This window comes from Xenopus laevis, chromosome 7L (genome assembly GCF_017654675.1).
Source record: "Xenopus laevis strain J_2021 chromosome 7L, Xenopus_laevis_v10.1, whole genome shotgun sequence".
Taxonomy (NCBI): Eukaryota; Metazoa; Chordata; class Amphibia; order Anura; family Pipidae; genus Xenopus; species Xenopus laevis.
Window position 1 is genome coordinate 44,194,908 of NC_054383.1, and position 26,885 is coordinate 44,221,792.

Consider the following 26,885-nt stretch of genomic DNA (forward strand, 5'->3'; position numbering starts at 1 on the left):
CCACAGTTGACTTTAAAATTGGCTTCCAGAATTATATAGAACAAATACAGTATGCATTCTACCTGCATATCACCAATACCAGATTCCCAGCCAACCTAATAGTTTGGGGACTGCTGTGGTGGATCTAATGTCTGTGTGTGCACCTATGTTTATGAATTATGGCTATAGAAACTTTTAAAATTCATTTAAAGTGAATCCTTTGGAATATTCCAGGGTGCAGAGGTTGATATGCCTGAATTGAGGGCAAGTCTGTAAATGGTATTCACCAAAAATAAAGCCTCTAGTGTCAAACAAATATTTATAAAGGAACTAAAGAGGAACAAATGATATTTCAAAGCAAATAATAATATTTATTTTGGTGCAAATGTGTTTTGGACTTACAGGAGGACTTGTAAAGACAGGCTCATTGTCATCAATATCATCTAAAGCAACCTGTAGAGGGAGCATTGTCTCATATGGCACTGGTTGACCCAGGTCATAAGCAACAATTATGAGCTGGAACACAAAAATACAGAAGGGATATATGAGCAACACAGTTCAGAACATCATGACTGGAAATAAACTCACTCAAAATACAGATGAGCAATTTTGAAAGTACTCCTATTAGCTTTATTCCATGCAAATATGAACGTATGTACAGCATAGAACAGCTCCACTAAAATTGGTCTCAGCTCTATTTTCTTCTATGGACCTTCCATGACTATAAAATGTTCAATATGTAAAGGGAATGTCTCAATAATGATGTAACATTGGTACATTGGTGGTTATCTAAAAACCCAGTGTGCCCTCTTAATACAGCCTTTATAAAATGTGCCTTTATAACCCTAACTTCTTTGGCTACTTCTGGCCTGTGTTTCAAGCAGGAGGTTTGTGAACTGATCACTATAGTTAATCATTGAAAGTCTTGAAAAAACATAGCATTGTGTGCTAACTCCGAGGAAGAGCATGACTGATTATGCAATACACCAAATGTTTGCAGGCTCAACTGTATGAAAACAATGATGACATACAAATAAGAATATGTATCCTTGGGCGGGCAGATGACTAAAAAAATGTTCTAGTTATGTTCTAGTGCTGGAGCAGATTAGAAGAAATAAAAATGCAGTTAAGGACAGAAACTATTTGATTGTGTTTGTGATTGTGTGTATATTGTGGTAATAATGAGTATATATCTTCAGCGTGAGCTGTAAAGTGAGAGATATTCCATGGCACCTATATTCTGTGACTGTACCATTGTAACAGCCAATAGCTGTTTGTGTGACTCACATTGTACATTGATTGCTTCTCTCGGTCCAACCTCTGGGCAGTCTGAATGAGGCCACTTGTTGAGTCAATGCTGAAATATTCCCAGTCTTTGTTCCCGGCTCCAGTCTTGAGCAGATTATAACGTACAGCTCCATTCAGGCCTTCATCATTATCATTGGCATAAACTTCATATACTGTGGACTTCAGGGGAATTTCCTAAGTACATAAAAAAGAGAATTATTACAAGCAACAATGGGAGGTACCCAATGGCAGGTTTTAGGATAACATTTTTTTCTACTATGCAGTGCAAAAAAACTACTGAACTATTGAAATGCTACCATGTATTGTGACCATACAGTTATTATAAACAACACATATCATTTGGACATTAATTGTGATTCAACTACTGTAACTTGAGTAACAATTATAGTATAAATACTGAGACTGCACCATTTAAATTAGTATAGGCACTTTGTTACTTAAAAACATAAATGTCATTCCCTTGAATAGGTTTACATAATCTGACCATGCAGTAGGGACATGTACCTCTTTAATATGAAGGATGGTGCCATTGGGTGGTCTGACAAACACAGGTCTGTTGTCATTAACATCAATCACATCCACCTTTAACATAGCAGTACCCCAGAGAGGAGGCTTGCCTTTGTCGGTAGCCACGACAGTAAGGTTGAATCTCTCAAATGACTGTAGTAGTCGCCTTGATGTTATTAATCCAGAGTCTTTATCAATGAAAAATGCCTCTGGAAAAAATGAAGAGAAAAGCAGCATAGTTTACATAACAGTATATCAATGGTATAGTGGACCAAGTGGATCAATGTCCTGTACACAAGATCTGCACATGAATCTAATGCATTATGAAAATACAGTGCTGTAGGTGCAACATAGCCCTGTGAGTAATGCCTGCAATAGGCAGTTGAAAAGGGCCCTGCCAAGTCTTGCACTGGTTAGCACACCCTAGCTTATGTGCTTTATGCCAACATATTACCCCCAACCCTCTCCTCCTGAATACAGTGCTGCTAATTACAGGGAGATAGGAGAAGCACAGGTCTTTGGGCTTTATTTTTGAGCTCAAAGACTTGCATCTTTGGGTGCTAAGTACAAAATATTAATAATATTTCACACTTTTTTGCCCTTCCTACCTTGCCCAGTACGCATAATTGCATAACTGCTCTCTATTTTAGTGCAATGTTAACCTATAAGGATTACCCAAAACAGTATTTAATACAAAATGTAACCCTATGGGGTTATTAACTAAAACTTACTCAAATTTATCAAATTTTTTATTAAAACAAAGCCAGCCTAACTCCCATCCATGTATTTAACTAACTTATCAATAATTATTCTAGAAAAATTCGGTGCAAAAACTTTGTGACAAAATTGTGCATCAGTTCAATCATAAGACTTTTTCGAATTGATTTTCTGAAAACTTGACTTTGTTAAATTGTCCCTGTGAAAACTTGAATTAATGAACAAAAACCAGCACAGACAACCAGAAACTCTTGAGAATCGTGAAGGTAAAAGACATGTTCCAATTGTTAAAGGGACCATCTACCATTGACTTCTACATGACCTCGACAGGTAGTATTTGCAACTTTTTGGTATACATAGGGGTCGATTCACTAAAGGTCGTTATTCCTTAACGTTATTTAAGATGCGTTATTTAAGGAAAGATTCATCAAAGTATTTTCACATGCGCTAATAGACATTTCACAAGCGTTAATTCTACATTTCTGCACAGCGGTATTCTTATCACATTGCGATACTTATAGAATAGAATCAATCCTAACGCATTATTCACTAACATCTTTTAAAGGAGAATTTAACCTGTTAAAAAAACACATACCCCCCACCCCAAGTAGACCCCCCCTCCTTCCCCCCCCAGGCTAACTACTCCCCCGGGCAGATGCCCCATACTCCATACTTACCCCTCGGTGCAGATTCTTCCAGCGAAGTTGCACGCATCCGTCTTCCGCAATCTCTGTAAGATGACTGAGAGATCTGTATTTCTGCGCATGCGCAGTTGGAGTAGTTTGCGACAATTGCGCATGCGCGAAGTTACACGGAAGTTGCCGATCTCTCAGTCAGCTTACAGAGATCATGGGAAGATGGATGTGTGCAACTCGGCTGGAAGAATCTGCACTGAGGGGTAAGTATGGAGTATGGGGCATCTCCCGGGGGGGGGGTAGTTAGCCTGGGGGGGGGGAGGGAGGGGTGTCTACATGGGGTGGGGAGGTACGTTTTTTTTCCCCCAAACAGTTTGAATTCTCCTTTAAGCAATAAAAGCATAAAATAGTGCAATAATTACTGTGAAATGTAACACCTCCTAGGAGTAGGCATTACTAAACAACATCAGATAGATTAATAGAAGAAGCTGTAGGGCAGCAATTAAAGACCTTGAGGAACTGGAGCCTTACCTACCGCCACTAACACCTTTTCATGATACCTTGGGCAGGTTCAGAATGCACTGCGTTCTGTCATAGAATTATATTAAGTTTCCCAGGGAAAGGAATGACTAGAATACTGTAAAAAGAGACTTCTACTCTGCCAGTGGTTTCCCGAATGTCTTAGGTGTTATAGATTGCACTAATAACGTGTGACTGTATCAAATTACCTAAAATATTGCACAAAATAATGCACAAAATACGCATGCTAAAAATACCACACATAATTCAGCTAAAATGAACGTAAATATCTTAAGTTAGACAAGTAAACATTTTAGTGAATCGATCGTTAATTCTAAAAATATGACAAGTGATAACATTTTTATACCATGCTATAAATAACACGTACTTTATGGACCTTTAGTGAATTGGCTCCTAAATCTCTAGTTTTCCCCTTTAAAAACTCGACCAGGAAAAGGTCGAGGTTTAATAAATAGGCCTCTATATATTTGCTATCAACATCTCAGCTAGGAGTCATGTACAGAAATACACTTACTTCCTATTTTATATTTTTTATTCTTATTTTATAATAATTATTAACATACCTGACCCAGGGCCCTCCAGATTGTATGTCACCACGCCATTATTGCCCTCATCCAAATCTGTGGCTGTTATGGTTATTACAGATGTACCTTCTGGTTCATTCTCATACACGCTAGTGCTGAACTGGCTCTTGGAAAACTGGGGCCTGCAGTCATTTACATCTAGAACAGTTACAAGTACCTTAAGCACAAGAAAAAAAAAATGGGTTGAATTAAATTGGGTCCATGTCAGATTTATTCAAACAGACAATATCCACTGTTTCCAAAACAGTGAATGTCCTTCAATGGTCCAGTAAAATCCCTGATCTCTGAGGATATGTCGGACTATTTCAAAAGTAAGGTGCGCAAGTGTTATCCAACTATCCAGGGACTGGTTCCATTGCCATCTTGGAGTCAGGAAGGAAAATTGGAGAGTTGTCAGAAGGGTTTTTTTTTGTCTTAGGGGGGCCCGGCTGTGCTGCACTTTTTTTTTAGCCAGACCCCCTGCTGTCAGAGAGCCAAAGACTTCTGAAGGGAGGGGGGAGCTCACGTGCTGGCATCATCTTTACTCTTAACAGCTTTCTCTGCTTTTCACTGGACACTGAAGTTTAAGTCCCAGTTAAAAGAGAAGAAAACCCTTTCGGAGCAAAACCCCTCCCCCCTAGTGGATTTTTTTCACCAACTGCTTAAACCAAATGGCTCTTATTTTACATTAGAAATACAAATTCAAAAACTAAGTGCAATTTGTGTTAGAGTAGGTACCTGCTTAAAGAATCCATTGTGATGTGGTGGCAGGCTTAATAATCCTTTGGCCAAAAGTGTTTTTACTATTTTATCGCTCAAGTCTGTGTGGCCTTTTCACTGTGGAGGTGGACAGGGTCTGGGGCAGAGCCTGGGGCTGGCCTGTGGTGGGTGGAACCCAGCGGCTGAGAAAATTTTGTTGTATGGGGCCCTGCATTTTCTGATGGCGGCCCTGTCGCTGTGTAGGAAACCTCTTCAACCAGATGCCCTCTGCATATGGAAGTGCCTTTTCTAGTGTTTCTACACTGTAGTCATATACCCTCAACCTAAAGTCAGCATTTTTGCAGATTCTACCTGTACTGAATTCTCCCGACGGTTGCTAGTAATGTCCCCAGGATTATCTCTGGCAATTGCTGTAAGCATATAAAGGTCTTTCCTTTCTCGGTCCAGTGTAGACAGGATATATATATCTCCCTGAAATGCAGAAACAAGAATGTTACAATACACATTAGTACACACATTATAATAGCCTTGATTGTTTCAACCTAAAGTCACTTTATAAGTTTGATTTTTTTTCCAAATTGCCAAATTACCAGTTTAATAACACGATAAAGGAATGCGCTAACCCAAAGAAATATGTATCTCGTGGTAATCAAGGTTAAACCAAACAAACAGAAAACTCTATAGGAAAAATATTAAATTAATCAGGGATGTCCAACCTGTGATTAGGGTTGCCACCTGGCCAGCATTTTACCGGCCTGGTCCGTAAAAACGATGCTTGACCCCAATGTTATTAAAAGGGAAAAAAATCTAAATATACAGGAATGCCAGTATTTTAATACTTATGGTAATATGTTGAGAAATGGGCAGGCTAGGCACCAGAAGCTAGACATCCCTGATATACTGTGCTATTAATATCAAACAGTTACCTAATATAATATATTTTTTATACATTAACTATATTTCCCCCAAGGGACACCTTCCATTCTCCCTTTAGTCTAAGTGTATTTTTTTCTTGCCCTTGTGCAGGTTCCTTGCCTGGAACAACAGACAAGATTAAAGGAGAAAGTTGTTTGGGTTTGCATCTCCCATTGAATTACATGAAAATGCCATTAACCTATTAATTTAAATGTAAGTTGTATTTAGAGAAGCACAAAAGCACAAATACTGATTTGGAAAGTGTTATTAAAGTGTAAGAAGAGGTAATTAGTAGAAAGAGGAAGATAACCTTTGCTATTCTTCAATTTTAGTGCAACATCCTATTCCAACAACAATGAAGAAATATCCTTGCTGTGGAACAATTTACATGCAAAGCACCTCAGCACTGCATGACATATAAAAATTCTTTGTCATACATATACATATGTATTTAGAGAAGGAGTGACTTAATTTAATGCATTTGAAATCTGTACTGAATATACTGTAGTACAGGTATGGCGCTAAAATCATCCATTATCTTTTCTAAAAATCCTTTCCCTAAAACTCTGAGATGATTCAAAATCTGCTGCTGATAAGGTACATAATGTTGTGCAAAAATGCTATTATTTTAGAAGACAGTGATTTACTTTATTGGTATCATAAGAACCTTACTTAAAGAAACAGTAAAACCAAAAAGTGAAGGCGTTTTAAAGTAATTAACATATACTATACTGTACTGGTAAAAGCTGTGTATTTGCTTCAAAATACTACTATAGTTTATATAAACAAGCTGCTGTGTAGCAATGGGGGCAGCCATTCAAGCTGGACAAAAGGAGAAAAGGCACAAGTTACATAGCACATAACAGATATGCCCTGTCCAATACAATGGTGTTTTATCTGTTATGTGCTATGACACCTGTGCCTGTTCTAATTTTTTCCAGCTTGAATGGCTGCCCCCATGGCTACATAGAAGCTTGTTTAAATAAACGATAGTAGTCTTTATGAAGCAAACACTCAGCTTTTACCAGTGCACAGCAACAGTACATTATATTTTAATTACTTTGATACACTTTCAGTTTTGGTGTTACTGTTCCTTGAATGAGAATGTTATGGCATTGCTTATCATTGACAGAAGTATATATTATAGACACTGTATCATGTAAATTCTAGTTATATAAAACACATTTCATGCATATCTTTTGCCCTATCATTAATGTAGAGGAATGTCAACAATTCTTTATGATGCTTAATTATACAATTAAGTGGTGCTGATGCAGCAGCCTGGCATATTGTGTGCATATGAGGAATGAGTATGTAAGCCAACAAAGGATAAATGTTTCAAACCAGGGGTGCCCAGACTTCCCCAATGTCAAATTATCAAATTAGAGCCTACCACCTTACGTGTTAGAGAGAAAGAAAAAATGCTAAAGTAGTATTTGAATAAACAACATCCAATTTTAAAGCCATTACTGTATTTCAAAAATGAAAAATAATAGGAAGCACCCTTAAGGACAACCTAATGCAGAGCTGTGCCTCTACCTTTCAGGCACCCTTGTTTTAAACAAACAACACCAAAGTTGCAGACACATATGAAAGGTGCCTTAATATACAGTAAAATATACACCATAATTAATACAATTTTTAACTTTGTACTTTCATTTGATCAGTTAGGGCACTATCTGCAAGGAATTTGCATTTTCTCTCTGTGCTTGGGTAGGTTTTCTTTTGAGTATTCTGATTTAACAGGAAGGTTTATTGGTTTCTGATGAAAACATTGCTGATAACAATGTGTATATAATAGGGACCTTAGATTGTAAGCTCTATTGTGGCAGGGTCTGATGTAAATGATGAAAAATGTCAATGCTGTGTAAATAAATCATATTAATTAAATGAATTGCTCAAACACTCTAATCTTACCTGACTAAGCATTAAGGAAATTAATTATAGTCATAAGACCTGAGCTGCAGATGAGATAGCCAAGTCACAAGGCGGTGCATGTCACAGGCTTTCTCAGCACCTAAGGCTAGAGCATAGGATATGAACTTTCCTCTGAAAGCATTTTAATGCTCAGTAAAGTTTGATATCAGTTACACTTTCTGACATTGAGGCAACAGTTAGTGATTTCTTAAGCTTTAAGCAGATGAATAAAAGTGCTGATTATGTGCAGATATTTTTGTCACATTAACAGGTCCGGATTTCAGCCTCAGGAGCGCACCCCCCCAGTGTTCCTTAGGTTGCGGCCATACTGTGCCCTATGCCCGGGCCTTTGTGGCCACTCAACAAATCCGAGTCTGCACATTAATGTTTATAATTAAAGAAAGCTAAATTTGGTTTATACTTACCACTGTTCCTATTGTTATTTAATGAAGACAGCTCGGGCTCAGTTGAGTTTCCTGAAGGGAACTGAGATAAAGAGGTCACCCTCAAATCAGAACCAATAGCGAGGGGTGCATCTTACTCTTTCATCTTCATGAGCATGCCTTCCTCTCAAGGTATATACTTACTGTATGTACTGTATATGCAAGAAGATAGAGAGGCAGCACTCCGGTTAAAAAGAAGGTGGTTTATTGCAACAGGTTACAAACCAACATCACCTGACGCTTTGCGGGAGCAACTCCCTTAATCATAGGCTATGATTAAGGGAGTTGCTCCCGAAATGCGTCAGGTGATGCTGGTTTGTGACCTGTTGCAATAAACCACCTTCTTTTTAACTGGAGTGCCACCTTTCTATCTTCTTGCTCATCTGATTACAGTGGGAACGCTGGTGGCTGAGCACCCGGTACATCCAATGGAGCTGCACTAATTTAAACACACAGGGGGTAAGTCTGGAGAGGCCAAACCTTTTTTCTACTTTGTATACTGTATGTATATGGCTCCCTGGGCACTGATACTGCTCCTCTCTTTCTATAGGATGGAAGTGCAGCTTTTTGAATATGAAAGAAAGTGTGATGTTTTGTTTTTGGAAACTGGAGGAGGTTGGTCCAGGAAAGACTTTTCTGGGATGTTCATTTGGGTTGGTGGTGGGGGAAGGAAGGCCGAGTGATTTGGTGTGTTTGATTTTTATGTTTTGTTTTATGATTTGTGAGCTGTTTATGGAATGTTGATTATTTAATGTAAAGTGATTTCATAAATAAAAAAAACCATATTGTTATTTAATGGAAAGTGCCCTGGCTGATGCACACTTCGCAAAGACAGATGGACCTCTGCACAAAAACACTCTAAGAGAGATTTACCGTTGTGGGATTTATCCCGAACTTGCCCTCGCCATCCACAAGGCTATACTGGATGAGGGCAAAACGCCCTGAATCTGCATCTGTTGCTTTGATCTGCAGAACTGTTGCACCAAGCTGAATGTCCTCAAAAACTGGTTTCTGAAAATATATACAATACATGGTAAAAGTAAGAAGAATATGTAATTTTCTTGATCACTTGAAGGGTCAGTACACTTGTATTATCCTGAGTCTTACAGTGATTCAAAGATTATTACAACACTCAGATTCAAGCATACTCTTTTTTTTGTTTTGGGAGGCTATCAATAGAAGGTTTTTCATTGGAGAACAATCAAGATGAATATATAGCAAACTGCCTTAATCTACATAATATTCAACCTATGTATTTATTTATGACTATTTATGAGTGTTCTCTTCTTGTTAAGTTAAGCGTTGGTGTTTAGTATTGTCTCTTGATCATTTATAAATTGTATTGACCTTAATAGCCTGTTTTATTCAGAGAAAAACTAATATGAATCAAAAGTTAATTTTCCTTATGACAGAAATAAATCCATTGACACAGAGAGAGTGCAAGCATGTCTGTAAAAAGTAAATATTGTGCTACAAATGAAGAATATATTTTTGGCAATAGGGACATAAAAACAAAGAGCTGTAAATCCCTAAAGCAGACTGGAAGAGACAGAGCATATTTCATTACTACATATTCCTATGCCTTTCTAACTTAGTATAGTTAGCATAAACATTAAAGTAATTCTTTTGCTTTGAATTTACTTTTAGCATGTAGATAGATACTTTGAAAGGCATTATGGGACAATTTGCAATTTGCTTTCATTTCTTATTATTTGTGTTTTTCTTAGTTATTTAGCTTCTTTTTCAGCAGCTCTCCACGTTGCAGTTTCAGCATCTTGTTGCTAGTATCCGTATTACCTTAGTAACCATGCATAGATATGAATAAGAAACTAAAATATGACTATGAGAGGACCTGAGTTAAAACATGAGTTAAAAAAAAAAGTAGCACTAACAACACATTTGTAGCCTTACAGAGCATTTGTTTTTTAGATGGTAACCTCCATTTGAAAGCTGGAGTCAGAAGAAGCGGGCAAATAATTCAAAAACTATAGAAAAGAAATAATGAAGGCCTATTGAAAAGTTGCTTCAAATTGAGTTGTTTGCCTTCCCCTGGATCAACTAGCAGCTAGGCAGGTTAAAATAGAATTAAAAGGTTGAACTTGATGCACTTGTGTCTTTTTTCAACCTAACCTACTTTGTTACTATGCATTTCCAAGGAATGACAATATAATGTACTGTTGCTCTGCACTGGTAAAACAGGTGTGTTTGCTTTACAAATTCAAGCACAGGAGACAGAGTAGATAAAAGATACAGTAAGTGCAGCAGAATCCCATTGTATACTACAGAGATTATCTGTTATCTGCTATGTGCCCTGTGCCTTTTCTCCCTTTTTAGCTTTGAATGGCTGCCCCATGGCTACACAGCAGTACTTTTATCTAAAGAAGAGTAGTGTTCTGAAGCAAACACACAGCTTCTCACAGTATATGATAACAGTATATTATATGTTACTTCAACATGCTTTCATTTTTTGGTGTTACTGTTCCTTTAAAGGTGAACCACCCCTTTAATCATATCGTTTGGCAGTACTATGCTAATGAACGAGGGTGAGGGGCACGTGTGTATATTGCTTGGAATGCCCTCTCTCTCTTTCTGGTAAAATAGCTGCCAATCTCATGGTGAAGATACTAGATTTGGGGTTGGCGAACCCCGTTCTTCAGTGTGATGCTAAAGGCCTTATATTCTTGTAAACCCTTTAACACAAATAGGAAAACATAGAAAATATATTGCTTTTTCAAAAGTCTCTATTGCTATAAAAAGCAAGCGGGCAGCGGGGCTCCTGAAGCCTGGAACTTGCACAACCAGTCCGACACTGCCTGTTATCAAGCCATTTTGGATAAAATAATTTCATCTCATTTCCAAACTGATGGGGCAACTGGTCCTACCCAAAGCGGAAATAGCATTAGTAAGTATTAACAATGGACCATATTGCAATTGTATGGTAACCAACAAGACACCATCCTATAGGAAAATAATTGTATCACTTTCTCAAAATGTTTACTATATGAATCTCTTAGCAGCAGCCCAAATAAATCTGGGAACATGGCATTTTTGGACTTTACACTGTTGTACACATTGTGACAATGGTAGTATTACCTGGTAGGATGGCTGACTGAAAATAGGATTGTTGTCATTAATATCCACAATCTGAAGGTAAACTGGAACCTCTGCTGATCTCCGAGGCGAGCCATTATCCGAAGCCCTAACAGTAAAGTTTAACCACTGCACCTGCTCATAGTCAACAGTCCGGTTTGCAATTATCTTCCCTAGATTTGAAGATTTAAAAAAGGGACAAAATAAGTATGTTAAGTTTTTAATATCCCTTTCTTCTTGTTTAACAGGAATACATGATTTTACAATGTTGTTTTCATAAAGATTTAAAACTATTTGAGTACCTATCACTCATATATTCACTCCTGTTTATACTGCACCTGCCATATTGTCTTCAAGTTGCAAATATCCAGCTGGTACAAGATTGTGAAGGGAGTAGGTAATCTGACCATTGGGTCCTTTGTCTGGGTCAACAGCAGATACAGAAATTAGAGTGGTTCCTGGGGTGGCACCTTCCACAATTCTCTCTGTGAACGCAGTGACACCAAATGGACGGAATCTTGGAGTGTTGTCATTGACGTCCAGTATATTCACTGTTAGTTTTGCTATGGAACATATTAAAACCATTAAGAAGAACTGCATTTATAATACTTGAAACAAAGATAATATTTAACATCACTGGCCGATATGCTGCAGAAAAAACATGAAGAGCCATGCATAGCAATGCAACTTTCTAGTAGTAGAGACATTTTAAAAAAAAAAAGTTACCAAAATGGTTACCAAATGGTTATCATAAACTCCATGTTTAGGCAGGCCCTGGAACTAATTTTCACAAAAGACTATGTTAGAGGCCTGCACAAATTTGGGTTTCAGCCAGTGGCGTAACTACCGGGGGAGCAGGGGGTGCAATTGCGCCAGGGCCCGCACCCCCCGCGCCCACTGCAGCGCCGCATGGAAGAGGGTGGGGGCGGGGCCCGGCTGCACGGCCCGCACCAGGGCTCGCCCCCAACTAGTTCCGTCTCTGGTTTCAGCTATAGTACAAATTCTGGCTCCATGCTTTATTTTAAAGGAGAAGAAAAGGTTAAAACTTTATCAGAAATATCTATGTAAAAACTCCCATAAACACTCAGAGTTCTGCTGTTCTGAGTCCTCCATGAAAAGAAACACTGCATTCCTTTCCTCCAATTCTTTACATACGGGCTTCTGTTTTGAACCTAAAGAATCACTATAATATGCTTAATATCCCCCATTAACATTTGTCAAATTCTCAAGTTCATAAAACGTAAGATCTGTATTGCATCATCCTAAAAATCATTAAAACCAAACTACTCATGGACGAGGGGCCCCTCCATATAGTAAATTATACCAAACAGATATTTATAGTATCAATGGTTACTCAGTACAGTACATAACCATATAACATAAGCTTCTGTATCCCAAGTATACTGGCTGTTTAACATCTTTACACTACAATATGAAGTTGGCCAACTTTACAAGGTTCCACCTCAGTAGTAGTAACCATAATAAGCTTTGCAGATACGTGTTGCCATGTAATTGTTAGAAGCAACTGTTTGTGGGTTGCAGATGGACATAATCCAGACCTTAGAAGTCATTCAGGAGATGAAAAAGCCTTGGATCAGTATGTAAAACAATAGCAGTGGGTTTAGTAAACCAATCTGTTAGATTCTGACCTACGTTTTCCGACCCATTCTTCAGGTTACCCTACATGTTAAGATCTGATCAGAAAGTTTGGACAGTTTCAAATATAATGGATGACCAGATGTGCATATAGTAAAAGGTTTGGTTTGGTGGGCTGGGGAGTTTCCACAGATCAACTGTGATCCAATTCCTCACAGTCGGTGTACTCTAGGGATGCACCGAATCCAGGATTCGGTTCAGGATTCGGGCAGGATTCAGCCTTTTTCAGCAGGATTCGGATTCGGCCGAATCCTTCTGCCTGACTGAACCAAATCCGAATCCTAATTTGCATATGCAAATTAGGGTCGGGGAGGGAAATCAAGTAACTTTTTGTCTCAAAACAAGGATGTAAAAAATGTTTTCCCCTTCCCGACCCTAATTTGCATTTGCAAATTAGGATTCGGTTTGGTATACAGCTGAATCTTCCATGAAGGATTCGGGGGTTCGGCCAAATCCAAAATAGCGGATTCGGTGCATCCCTAGTGTACTCATATTCATATAATCTGTCAGTCCCTTTTCTGTGCCTAAATTGGGCTTTGGCGGATGTTTAAGTGATTGGGGCTGCAGTTCTGTTGCATTTGAGCCTCTGATTCGATGAGTGGATCAGTGCTATTTGCACATCAGTGTGGCAGTATGAGTAAAATAAAGTGTGATCATGTAAATATCCTTTTTTCTTATAATTGTCTGTAAACTGTGAAGGGAAGCTCAAAGTCCTTATTAAAGGGTCAGTAGGCCCCAATAAGTGAGTCCCAGTCAAGCTTCCTAGTTTATACTAGCAAAGTCAAAACAAATCAGCAGTACATAAGGAGGCCGCATTACAATGAACTGTTCCTTAAAGGGATACTGTCATGGGAAAAATCTTTTTTTTCAAAATGAATCAGTTAATAGTGCTGCTCCAGCAGAATTCTGCACTGAAATCCATTTCTCAAAAGAGCAAACAGATTTTTTTATATCAATTTTGAAATCTGACATATTGTCAATTTCCCAGCTGCCCCAAGTCATGTGACTTGAGCTCTGATAAACTTCAGTCACTCTTTACTGCTGTACTGCAAGTTAAAGTGATATCACCCCCTCCCTTTCCTCCCCCCCAGCAGCCAAACAAAAGAACAATGGGAAGATAACCAGATAGCAGCTCCCTAACACAAGATAACAGCTGCCTGGTAGATCTAAGAACAGCACTCAATAGTAAAAACCCATGTCCCACTGAGACACATTTAGTTACATTGAGAAGGAAAAACAGCAGCCTGCCAGAAAGCATTTCTCTCCTAAAGTGCAGGCACAAGTCACATGACATGGGGCAGCTGGGAAATTGACAAAATGTCTAGCCCCATGTCAGATTTCAAAATTGAATATAAAATAATCTGTTTGCTCTTTTGAGAAATGGATTTCAGTGCAGAAGTCTGCTGGAGTAGCGCTATTAACTGATGCGTTCTTAAAAAAACATGTTTTCCGATGACAGGATCCCTTTAACTTGTAGCCTAAGGGCTTTTACACATGGGTGTTTCAACCCAATTTCCCCTGAGATGGATCTCTGGTTCAAAGCAGGAAGAAACACAACCAATTCTTTTGGATTGCACTGTAGGCACTCAGGCAAGTGCAAGCACTGAATGTAGATATAACCCACCAACTTCAAGTTGCCCTAGCCAAAAGCTACAGTTTGATATTTGTATATTCATAAAACATCTTATGTTTACTAAAAGTCATTATCCTCTGTGAAAATTGCAGTGGAGAAAATTTGCTAGATAATATACAGTATACCACAAAGTAATTATGTATTTCTTCATGAAGAATGTAGTGTAGCTAATGGGATACAAAAGTGGCTGCTCTATTATTTAATGGCAATAACTGTGTTTAGTAAATTCGTGAATGTTCACTGGAGAATTTTTACTTGGAAAAAAATGTGAATTTATGCAAAGTTAATTCACCAAAACTTGTTGTATACCCCTTTTAGTAAATTGTTGATATTGTAGACATTTTTTTTATTTTTGCTAAAATTACAAATTTTCAATTTCACCCTTTAGTAAATATGAGGAGTAGTTTCAGTTTATTTCTTCTCCCTGTTTAGCTCAAGAAATAATTTTAAAAATATTGTAGTGGAACAAGAAATTAAGGCTGAGAGCATCGGCTCCAAGCATTGGCTCCATTGCTCTCAGCCTGCATTGTCTTTGCTTAAAGGAGAAACAAACCCTTAATAAAAAAAACCCTACCCCTACCCTACATAGACCCCCTCCCTTCCCACCCAGCCTAGCTGCCCCCCCTGGCAAATACCCCTAAATCTTTACTTAACCCTCCCTGCAGATTCTGTCCAGCGGAGTTCACGGGCGCCATCTTCAGCCACTTCGGTAATCTTCGGAATGAGACTGACGCTTCGGCAATTTACATGAGTTTCAGCGTATGCGCAGTTGTCGCGAAACAGAAAATTGCTCCAACTTCGCATGCGCAGCTTCGCCGATCTTATTCCAAAGGTTACCGAAGAGAAGAAGATTGCTGCCATGAATTTGCACGGAGGGGTAAGTAAAGAGCCCTTTGCCCAGGGGGGCAGCTAGGCTGGGGGGAGGGGGGTTTGTGTAGGGTAGGGTTTTTTCATTAAGGGTTTGTTTCTCCTTTAACATAAGGGGCTGGAAGGTCTGTGACAGTCAGGAGGGGAAGTAGGGGACAGAAGGGTAGAGGGGCTGGTCCACAGCTTGTCCAAAACAGCAAATTTGCCGTTTTGGCTGGAGATGCTGGGGAGGAAAACTCTGAACTGGCATGTATGGAGCAGACTGACTCTCAGAGCACCCTGAGAGGCAGTGGTTCTAATACGGGTGGTGGGGGGAGTGCAAGGAAGGAAAGGCAGGTTTTAGTAATAGGGGATTTAATTATTAGAAAGGTGGATAGGGTAATCTGTTGTAAGGCCCCTACATGTCGAACAGTCTGCTGCTTGCCTGGTGCTAGGGTTCGGCATGTAGTGGAATGAGTGGACAGGTTATTGGGAGGGGCTGGGGAAGACCCAGCGGTCTTGGTACACAATGACAAAGTTAGAGGCGGTGGTGAAGTCCTTAAGAACGATTTTAAAAAAAGTTGAGGGGAGGACTTCCAAGGTAATTTTCTCAGAGATATTACCTGAGCCACAAGCAACGCTAAGAAGACAGCGGGATCTTAGGGAGACTAATGTGTGGCTGAGAGATTGGTGTACGGAGGAGGGTTTGGGTTTTTGGAGAACTGGGCTGATTTCTCAGTCAGCTACAAGCTCTTTGCTAGGGATAGGCTGCACCTCAATGATGATAGTGCAGCTGTTTAAGTTGATGGCTAGAGGGTTGGAGGAGATTTTAAACTAGGCGTGGGGGGGGGTTCAGTAAAAGATTCAGTGGAAAACAGGTTAGATGAGATAGTGGGCAAAGAAAGGGAAAATGGGGGAGGAGATTTGGCTGGGGGTACTGGGAGGACCACATGTCATATGTTCAATATGGTACCAGTATTAAATGTATGTTTGCAAATGCAAGGAGTCTGACTGGTAAAATGGGAGAGCTGGAGGTGCTGGTGGGAAAATATGATGTGATTGGTGTGGCCAAAACATGGCTGAATGAGTTGCATGACTGGGCAGTTAATCAGTGGCGATACTTTGTTTTGGAGGGACATAGGCAATAGAAAAGGAGGAGGGCTATGTCTGTTTGTTAGGTAGGATTTAAAAGCTTATATAAAGGAGGAGGTTATATTAGGAAATGAGGGGGCAGAAGTCTTATGGGTCGAGTTCTTCACCAATTGTAAAGAGTCCAGCAAATTAATTGTAGGCGTATGTTATAGACCCCCTAATGTAAGTGAGGAGGAGGAGGCTAAGCTCCTGATGCAAATAGAAAAGGCTGCTAGTTTGGGTAAAGTAATGATAATGGGGGATTTTAATTACCCAGATATTGACTGGAGCAACAGTACTGCCAGATCAGTTAATGGGAACAAGTTTATAAACTTGTTTCATGACAATTTTATGGCGCAGGTTGTTGAGGAGCCTACCAGAAAAAATGCTATTCTGGATCTAGTGATCTCAACTGACCCAGAATTTATACAAATGTGCAAGTCATTGAAGTCATTAGTGACCATAATGTTATATAATTTGATGTCTGTTGCAAAAAACAAATACATACTGGGGCAACAAAAACTATGAATTTTGGAAAAGCTAATTTTAGTGCCTTGAGGGCTGCTCTACAGAGTATTGATTGGGGCATTAAGTTTTCAGCTAAAAACACAGAACAGAAATGGTTGTCATTTAAAATGATATTAAATCATTACTGTTCTCAATTTATTCCCTTAAGGAGTAAATGTAGAAGCTCTAAGAATCATCATATGTAGCTTAATACAGAAGTAAAGTAGTTAATAGGAAAGAAGAGAAAGGCATTTAAAAACTACAAATCTGTTGGGACAGAATCTGCATTTAATGAATATAAACACTATAATAAATGTTGTAAATCAGCAATCCGGAAGGCAAAGAAAGGAAATGAAGAGTTAATTGTGGTGGAAGTGAAAACTAACCCTAACAAGTTTTTTAAATTTATTAATAGTAAAAAGATGCAGGTTGAGAGTGTTGCTCCATTAAATAATGGTGCCAGTATGGTTGAAACAGATACAGAAAAGGCAAATGTGCTAAATCAGTTCTTTTATTCAGTGTATACAATAGAGGAGAATGAGTTCCCAGGCTCACTTTATAGCTGCACTCATGGCTCAGCTCAATCTAGTCAGTGGCTGACTCAGGATATGATTAATAAAGCTTTAATAAAAATTAATGTAAACAAGGCTCCAGGGCCTGATGGCATACACCCCTGGGTTCTAAGAGAGCTTAGTTCAGGTTTAGACCAGCTCGTATTTCTGATTTTCTCAGATTTGCTTTCATCTGGTATGGTGCCTATGGATTGGAGAAAAGATGATGTTATTCCAATATTTAAAAAGGGATTATGATCTCAGCCTGGCAATTATAGACCAGTAAGTTTGACATCTGTGGTGGGCAAATTATTTGAAGGCTTATTAAGGGATCACATTCAAAATTTTGTCCTAGTGAATGGCATTATGAGCAGCAATCAGCATGGCTTTATGAAGGATAGGTCATGTCAGACATATGTGTTTGCTTTTTATGATGAGGTAAGTAAGATGCTGGACAGTAGGGGGGCAGTAGATGTGATCTATTTGGATTTTGCCAAAGCGTTTAATACCGTGCCTCACAAATGACTTTCTAAACTAAGGTCTGTTGGGCTTAATGAAGTCGTTTGCACATGGATAGGAAACTGGCTATAGAATCGGGTACAGAGGGTGATTGTTAATGGGACATTCTCTACTTGGAGTAAGGTTCCTAGTGGGGTCCCTTAGGGCTCGGTATTGGGTCCACTTTTATTTAACTTGTTCATTAATGACTTAGGGGATGGTGTTGTAAGTAATGTATCAGTGTTTGCAGATGACACAAAACTATCCAGCCCAATTAATTCCATCCAAGATGTGGCATCCTTGCAACACGATCTTGACAAACTGGCAATCTGGGCATCTAAGTGGAAAATGAGATTCAATGTTGATAAATGTAAAGTCATGCACCTGGGATGTAAAAATATCCAAGCCACTTATACCCTTAATGGGACTGCACTAGGCAAATCCATTGTGGAAAAGGACCTTGGAGTCCTTGTAGATGATAAACTTGGCTGTAGCAAACAATGCCAGTCAGCAGCATCAAGGGCAAATAAGGTCTTGAGCTGTATTAAAAGGGGTATAGAATTACAGGAGGAAGGCATCATTCTTCCACTGTATAGAGCACTTGTAAGGCCCCATCTAGAAAATGCCGTACAGTTTTGGTCTCCATCACTCAAACAGGACATTATTGTATTAGAGAGGGTACAGAGAAGGGCAACTAAGCTGGTAAAAGGTATGGAAAATATTAGCTATGAGGAAAGACTGGCCAAATTGGGGATGTTCACGCTGGAGAAGAGGCGCTTAAGGGGAGATATGATAACTATGTATAAATATATAAGGGGATAATATAATAATAATCTCTCTAATGCTTTATTTACCAGTAGGTCTTTCAAGCTTACATGAGGTCGCCCATTCCGATTAGAAGAAAAGAGGTTCCTCCTAAATATTTGGAAGGGGTTTTTTACAGTTAGAGCCGTGAAGATCTGCAATTCTCTCCCTGAATCAGTAGTACTGGCTGATACATTAGATAGCTTTAAGAAGGGGTTGGATTGCTTTTAGCAAGTGAGGGAATACAGGGTTATGGGAGATAGCTCATAGTACAGGTTGATCCAGGGACTAGTCTGATTGCCATTTTCCCCTCTAAGGCAACTTGGAGAGGCTTCAGATGGGTTTTTCTTTGCCTTCCTCTGGATCAACTAGCAGTTAGGCAGATTAAAAAAAAAAAACTAAAAAGTTGAACTTGATGGACGTGTGTCTTTTTTCAACCGCACTTACTATTTAAGACATTTTGCAGCTGAATTGTGTTTTACTTAATCAGTCTTGAATGTGTGTATGTGAAGAGGCAATGAGCAAGGCACTGAAGAGCAGATCATCACTAAATATTGTTTCCACCTTTTCAGGAAAAAATGTATGTATGTATGTATATTTTCATTTGTATAGCACTCATTGAGGGCAAAGCACTGTACAGCAAAATAATACATTAGTGGTAACAAACAAGGGGTCATTGCAATAATAAGTAACAATACAGATTAAGTGCTCAGTGTCAAAGAGACAAAAAATATTGGCCTTCCTATATTTTACTTTTATCTTCTTTATTGATAACATTGGCATTAAGCCAACCTGAACTCAAGAGAGTACTTGGAGATAAGTGCAAGGATTTAGTATGGAATAGAGTTGTGAATTCCTGAACATCAGGGTCAGTTAAAAATGTAATCTGAATGGTAGTGATAAGTTGGTGATGTGTCTAAGCTTGGCAGCTGCATTTATTATAAACCAGAGCGGTGTCAGTCAGGAACAGTGCTGGGTTATAAGTTAACACTGCCCAAGACAAGCTCCCTCCCCAATTGCCCCCCCCCTCAAGGGCAACCCCCACTCTGCCACAACTCATCCACCCACATCCTTCCCACCCACTCCTAGACAAATGGTCTACAAACAATCCTGCCCTGCTTTCCCATCCCTGCATGCCTGCTCACCAGCATTGTATAAGGGCCAGAACCAGGTGTAGGTATGCAGAAGAGATAAAAGTCCAGCATCTCCCTACCATTGTGCCCTAGGCATGTGCCTACCTTTAGTTCTGGCCCTGGTCAGTAGAAGGTTGCAGAAAGAGTCTGAGCAGTTTGATATTTTTTTCTATTTAATCACACTTTTCTGTTTGACACATTTATTAAAGCAGAAAAATTACAGTTTGAATCACACTGTTATTTTATCTTCTGGAAGAGTAGATCCTCACCGGAAAAAAAAAATTATATCTGGATATCTAATTTATCTATTTAGCACATATAATTACCACACATAAATAACAGTTGTAAACAATGGTGAATCATTCCCTAAGTATTTTCCTCATAAAATCCATGGGCTGCAGGCTACTTTAGTATTCTATAGAATTTATAAAGAAACACAATGTCTACTAGTACACTAGACTAATACAGTCCATTTAGAAAGTCAGCTCAGCAAGACATTTAGTTCAATAGCCCAGCACACTATGCAGGAATATGGAGTCTGGATACTCTTTTTACCTGGTTTGATAAAAAAAAATTTGCCAATACTTGCGTGATAGATTCAAAGCCACTTCCAGAACCATAAACACATTTTAACCTGTTCAACTTAAATGAGTAAGCCATAGTAAATAAGGCAAGTTTGGCATTTTAATTTCACTTACCATTTGGTGCACTGACTGACCGGTCAACCACCTCACTGGCATTATCATAAACCGAGATCGTAATATCATACGTAGCCACAAGCTCTCTGTTAAGATTGGATTTTACCATAACTGATCCTGTAAGGGAACAAAGAGAGAAGTGATGTACAAACACATTTATTGAACAGCTGTATTCAGTCTATACAAGTCATTTCAAATTCAACCAGCATTCTTCAACACTGAGTAGTTGAAAGGAAGTTAGTAGTCCATGGTCTATGTTAACACATAGTTACTTTTGTGATAAATTCTAGCACGATTGTCTGTCAGCTTTTAATTTCTATATGATGTATTAATGTTGATTTAAGGTCAGTTAGAGATAACAATTGATTTAAAGCAATATCCTTTATTTCTAGTGGCATTATTTGTATTAATTAGAGCATTTTCATGTTAATTCAATTTTAAAAAAGTAAATGTTGTCAGATTTAATCTTTACAGTTTTGACTATGAATTAATTTTTTTATCCCCATTTGACCATTACATATACTGTACCGGATTCCTCCATAAACTACATTCCACATTGTTCTTAACATCCAGACTTTACCCATACAGCCCACTATTATTATTCCCAATTTCAGTCTGCAAAGGCTTAACAACAACCAATAAAGGGACATGCCTTGCCCTTTACCATCATTAGGTTGTATCCATGCCAGCAATGACTATGAGTTTGGTGCAGCAAACAGTTATCATGATGATGTTGGTGATGAAGGAAGACAATGAATGTGTCAGACAGAGGCTTTTACAAAGAAAACAGATCAAACCTTCAGGATTGTGAGCCATAAAGGAAAGAAAAGATTAAGTTGGTTAGTAGAATGATACTGTCAACCAGTAGAAAAACAGATTGCAGGAACGCATTACTAAGAGGAAGATACAGGACAGAGTATTAGGAGGAACATAGTAAGCAAGGTGCTGGGTAGGAAAGTGCAGAAGGATAGAGCAATGGTAGGAAATCCAAATCAATAGTAAGAAAAGCGAGTAAAGGAAAAGAGAGTATGGAATAAATTATTGATGTATCAGAATAATATACCTGTTTTGAAATTAATTTCAAATACGCCTTGTTGGTTGGGCACAAGACTATTGGTGTCATCTGTGGCCAAAATCTCAATAATGTAATATTCCAGACGTGGGTTAAGGTCTCGGTCTATGGCAGTCACCTCAGCAACAATAGTGCCCAACTCAGCAGACTCTAAGATGCTCACTGTTTGTATAGGGTTGACAAACTCAGGAGGGCAGTCGTTCATATCATCAATAAGGATGCTAACAGTTATGCTTCCAGATAATGGGATGGCCCCACGATCTGCTGCCACAACTATAAGCTTGTAGGTATCTTTTTCCTCCCTGTCAACAGTGACATTGGCTACTCTGATCACTCCCGTGGAGGCATCAATAAGAAACCTATCTTGAGCACCACTTTCAATTCGGTAGCTGAGCTCCTGGTTTACACCACTGTCTGCATCTGTTGCTGTTACCTTTAAGAAAGAGAAACCTGAAAAAAAAAACAATTTTACACAAAATACATGAATGCCAACACAGAAAAGGAGCATGGTTTTACATATAAATTAACTTACTCTTGTATGTAATGACATTTTTGTTCAATGTAAAGCTTTAAATTTGCACTTTTCTGTGAGAGACACTTAATAGTGATTGATGCCTTCTAGCAGATCTCAGAATTGGCTGAATCTAGATTCTGTCTATTTACCTACATGGATGATCTGCATGAAATCTTTCTAGTCTCCAGCTATATTCCTCAGTTCTTAAAACAACATTATATAAAAACAATTTTGTTGGAAAGAAATAGGAAATCACTTGTGGAAATAGTGCGTACAGTATTTTCATATATTGTAGAAATATGTATGTATTATATATAATGAACTATAACAGGCAGTCATTCCCAACAACATCTTCATGAAGTCACCTTAAGTTTCCATGAACTGTAAGTCATATTTTATTCTAAACTTTGCTGTAAAACTTTGAAAAACATATGCGTTAGGGTCATTTAAGTTTGCTGGGTGCAATGTTCACAGCAGACATTCTTCCTCAAGCACTTAAATACAGAATACAGAAGAAAACTATTAGCCATGGGAATTTCAATTTGATTTCCCTTCATACAGAACTCAAAATACACCATAGAATGTCATGTTCTACTCTGAAAGGAAGAACATGAACTAAAGGTACAATACAGGCCCTAAAGACTGTTTTTATTATTCTTTTCAGCTCAGCAAGATAGAGGCAATATATAAGAATTTACCTCAAATATTACCCATGGTTTGTTACAATACTACTGGGCTGTCAAATCAACTGAATTACAAATCACTTTAATTTTTTAGTATCAGATGGCTCTGACATTGCATATCTTCTCGAAGCACAGTATTGGGAATGGCATGTATAACAGATGGTCAGTAGGAGCAAAATTGGCAAGGGAAAACATCATTATTAGTAATAACAAATACTTGTGAAGTAACTTTCCACAGCTACCTTACTCTCTGTTACCTCTATATAGAGATAGTAGGCCAGTCTTTCCACACATGGTTGGGTGCCTGACCTAAGGCAACTTAGGCCAGCTATTTGGCCACTACCTCTCAGTAAAGTAATCAAAACTGACTGTCCAAATTATTTATTTCTAGCACTCTTTCAGTTGGTGTTTTGTGCAACGCCTCTGCCCTAAGACACTTTCTTGTATTTTTATTTCTTACCTGGTGGACTATTTTCCCGAAGATGAACAGTGACACTTGATGGACTGAAGACAGGTCTATTATCGTTGGCGTCTAAGATTGTTAAAACCAATCTTGCAGTGCTGTTCAATTTGCCAATGTCCTCTGCCACCAAGGTCAAATCCAAGATGGGGTTTAGGAAAGACTCTCTGTCTATTACTTTACCAGATTTTACAGTCACGACACCTGCAGAAGAACCAGAACACTCAAAGCTAGATTTTGCTTGTGGTTATCAATGTTTTTCAATTTTTGATTGTGGTTATCAACACCTATTTTGCCACCGAGCAAGGTAATAGTAAAATGTAAAAGTGCATGGCTTAGAATGTGAGCTAGGAAGTTTCATGGAAATGTAATTACATTCAGTAGATGTCTATACTGTTTGCTGCATTAAGAACCCCAAATATATGAATTATCCATGTAACACATCCTGGTCCCCATGGTAAACAAATGTATACTGATGCAATTATTTCACACTGCAATGGTTAAAGTACATCCATCCATAAGCATGTATATAGTGCACTGGAGTTGAATATAACCCACTCTAATATGTTGTACAAAATCATATAATGTATGTATTTTGAGATAGAAACGCATATTACATTTGTAGCATTTATAAATAGATATGATGAAACATTTCCCTAAAAAGTTCAATCATGCAATTCTAGTGCAATATGCATTGCCTTCATGTATTAAAGAATATGCTATTTCTGGAACACATATAAATAAGCAGTCTGCTTAGGAAGATTAAAGGGTCAAACCTTAATCTCGCTCAGTTGTTTCTGGAGACTTCATCCCTATGTAGTGTCAGTGTGTATATGTTTAAGTGCATGTGTATGCAATTAGGTTGCTGATTTCCACTATACAGAATGTGTTTAGCTATATGGTCCAGTGGAAAGTTGCATCGATTTTAAAAAACCCTTAAAAAACACTTAAGCCCAAAACTATTTTTTTTCCAGTTATGCAAATGCTCAAAATCATGTCATCATCATCATTGTTTTATTAATATTTATTGTTTTATTATTACAGAGAAAAAGGAAAACATTTCGAATTATTTGATTAAAATGGAGTCTATAGGAAATGGCCTTTCTGTATTTCTAAATAATGGGTTTCCAGATAATGGATTCTATTCATCCAACAAGCACTTTTAACGTATCTAATAACGTATTATAGAATGGGTATGAAGCCAGTTAACTAGGGATATATAGAGAGCTCATTAGACATCCGAGTGGGCAAACTGTTTAATTATGTAATGCCTTTGACACCACTTTATGGTAAAATTTAAATCAAAGCACTAGTTGAATAGAAACAAATTGACAGGCTGACACATTGCTACTAACACTTAGGGGAACATTTACTTAGCTCGAGTGACGGAATAGAACAAAAAATACTTTGAATTTCGAAGTATTTTTTTGGCTACTTCGACCATCGGATTGGCTACTTCGACCTTCGACTACGACTTTGAATCGAACGTTTTGAACTAAAAATCGTTCGACTATTTGACCATTCGATAGTCAAAGTACTGTCTCTTTAAAAAAAACTTCAACCACCTACTTCACCATCTAAAACCTACCGAGCACCAATGTTACCCTATGGGGATAATGGAAGGTCCACATAGGCTTTCCTAGCTTTTCTTGATCAAAGGAAAATTGTTCGATCGATGGATTAAAATCCTTTGAATCATTCGATCAAACGATTTTTCCTTCGATCGTACAAGCGAAGGAAATGCGGTAAATCCTTCGACTTCAATATTAATTAACCCTCGATATTCGACCCTAAGTAAATACTTAGGCAAAACTTTTTAATACATGCTTTATCTGTGGTCACACACAAACTTATAAGGGGTAATTTGTGGCCCCCTCAACTGTGCCAAATGTATTCAAACAGATGCAATTGTGCTTACATTTTGTGGCAATTCAGATGCAACTTTACTTTTGGAGCACACATTCAAAATTGCATTTGCATTGATGTACTCTGGAACTGCCACAAGGTCAGGGTAGCAGGTCCAGGATTCCCCAGAATCAGTGGGAGCAGTTGCAAACTATTTATCAGAAGAGGCACAGGCAACAGGCAATATTGTGTTTAGGTGTAAGTACCTTGTGAATTGTATCAATATGAGTTTTTCCATTTCATCCAATTTAGAGCACTCACACATGGAAGTACTTTCTTAAATGGCCCCTATACAGTTTTGGTAAAATTGGATATGGGAATTACAAGTGAAAGACAGGGAGCTAAGTGCACAGAACTATCTGCCATGTTTCAGAGCACAGAGTATGTATTCAGCAGCCCTGTATTTATGATGTGCAGGTGGGGTAGGGAAGGTAGGCATCTCCTCTTCCTGTCCCCTAACTTGCACGTCATTCTGGTGCACAAACAGGCACCGATTTTAAAACTGTTGCTCCTTTAGGCTGGAGAAATCGATTGGTGCCCTTCCTCCCCACTGCTGGAGCTCGCACTTACCTTGTCTACTCCCTGTTGCTGTCATTCCTCAATCTGCTGCACTGGGGACTGGGTAGACATGGGATTTAGACAGCTGTCAAATACTCCTGCCCAGTCCCCATTACAGGTGGCATGCCACCCACAGATCTTGCCCTACACCTGGGCCTTTGTGGCCTGCCCATAAAATCATAGCAGACAAGATCATTGCTGGATAGATTTTATGCATGATTATTAGTTAATAGGTAGCAGCTAGAGCACAAAATTAAATATATATCACCATAGCGCAAAAATTGCAACTAAATCATAATAATTCATTAGAAAAATATGTTGTTTTTCTTAAAATACTGAATGTGTATTGGACTCTTGGATATTATATAAAACAGAATGTGGAATAACAAAGATTTGCAGTGCTGACCCAAACTAATATGTGGTTCTTATTATAGTTAAAACAGGTTCTATTTAGGGATAAAATGATGCCTGTAATTCGTTAATATTTCTAGGCTTTCTAGACACAAACAACAATAGCCATAATTTGCCAGTGAGACTATATTCCTTTGTATACTACCTGTATTTGGGCAATGCAAACAAATGGCTTGTTAAAACCAATATTGAATTCATATCTTCAGGCATTATTCTCTAAATTGATACTTGTAAGGTGTCACTGACATTGGCTATACGCTGACTGATAAAAGCTGCCAACTTAGTTCCTTCAGACTAAGTTTCCAGCTTATTGGCCTTTCTATGAGGCCCTTGGTTGCTGCTTCCCAATTAATATCTAGATATTGACTGAACCAGTTTGGAAATCCAATCGGATTATGGTTCTCCAAAGGCCCCCATTTTGAGCTGATTATTGACTCAGTGGCCAAACAATCTGATCATCCCAATTTAACACACCAAGTTGGTGGCCACGT

The 26,885-nt window shown here is 38.5% G+C and overlaps 1 protein-coding gene across 2 annotated transcripts in view; it reads right to left on the reverse strand.

Moving 5' to 3' along the window:
- cdh23.L (cadherin-related 23 L homeolog) overlaps nucleotides 1-26,885 on the reverse strand; it is a 588,894-nt gene that overhangs the window by 27,979 nt on the left and 534,030 nt on the right. For both annotated transcript variants that reach the window (XM_041568893.1, XM_041568892.1), the window contains 11 exons: nucleotides 23,521-23,724; nucleotides 21,855-22,313; nucleotides 20,792-20,908; nucleotides 11,673-11,897; nucleotides 11,338-11,507; nucleotides 9,118-9,255; nucleotides 5,321-5,440; nucleotides 4,250-4,427; nucleotides 1,792-2,003; nucleotides 1,267-1,461; nucleotides 382-495 (listed from right to left, as the gene is read on the reverse strand). In XM_041568893.1, the coding sequence (XP_041424827.1) occupies nucleotides 382-495; nucleotides 1,267-1,461; nucleotides 1,792-2,003; nucleotides 4,250-4,427; nucleotides 5,321-5,440; nucleotides 9,118-9,255; nucleotides 11,338-11,507; nucleotides 11,673-11,897; nucleotides 20,792-20,908; nucleotides 21,855-22,313; nucleotides 23,521-23,724 (2,132 nt within the window). The remainder of the gene's footprint in view (nucleotides 1-381; nucleotides 496-1,266; nucleotides 1,462-1,791; nucleotides 2,004-4,249; nucleotides 4,428-5,320; nucleotides 5,441-9,117; nucleotides 9,256-11,337; nucleotides 11,508-11,672; nucleotides 11,898-20,791; nucleotides 20,909-21,854; nucleotides 22,314-23,520; nucleotides 23,725-26,885) is intronic.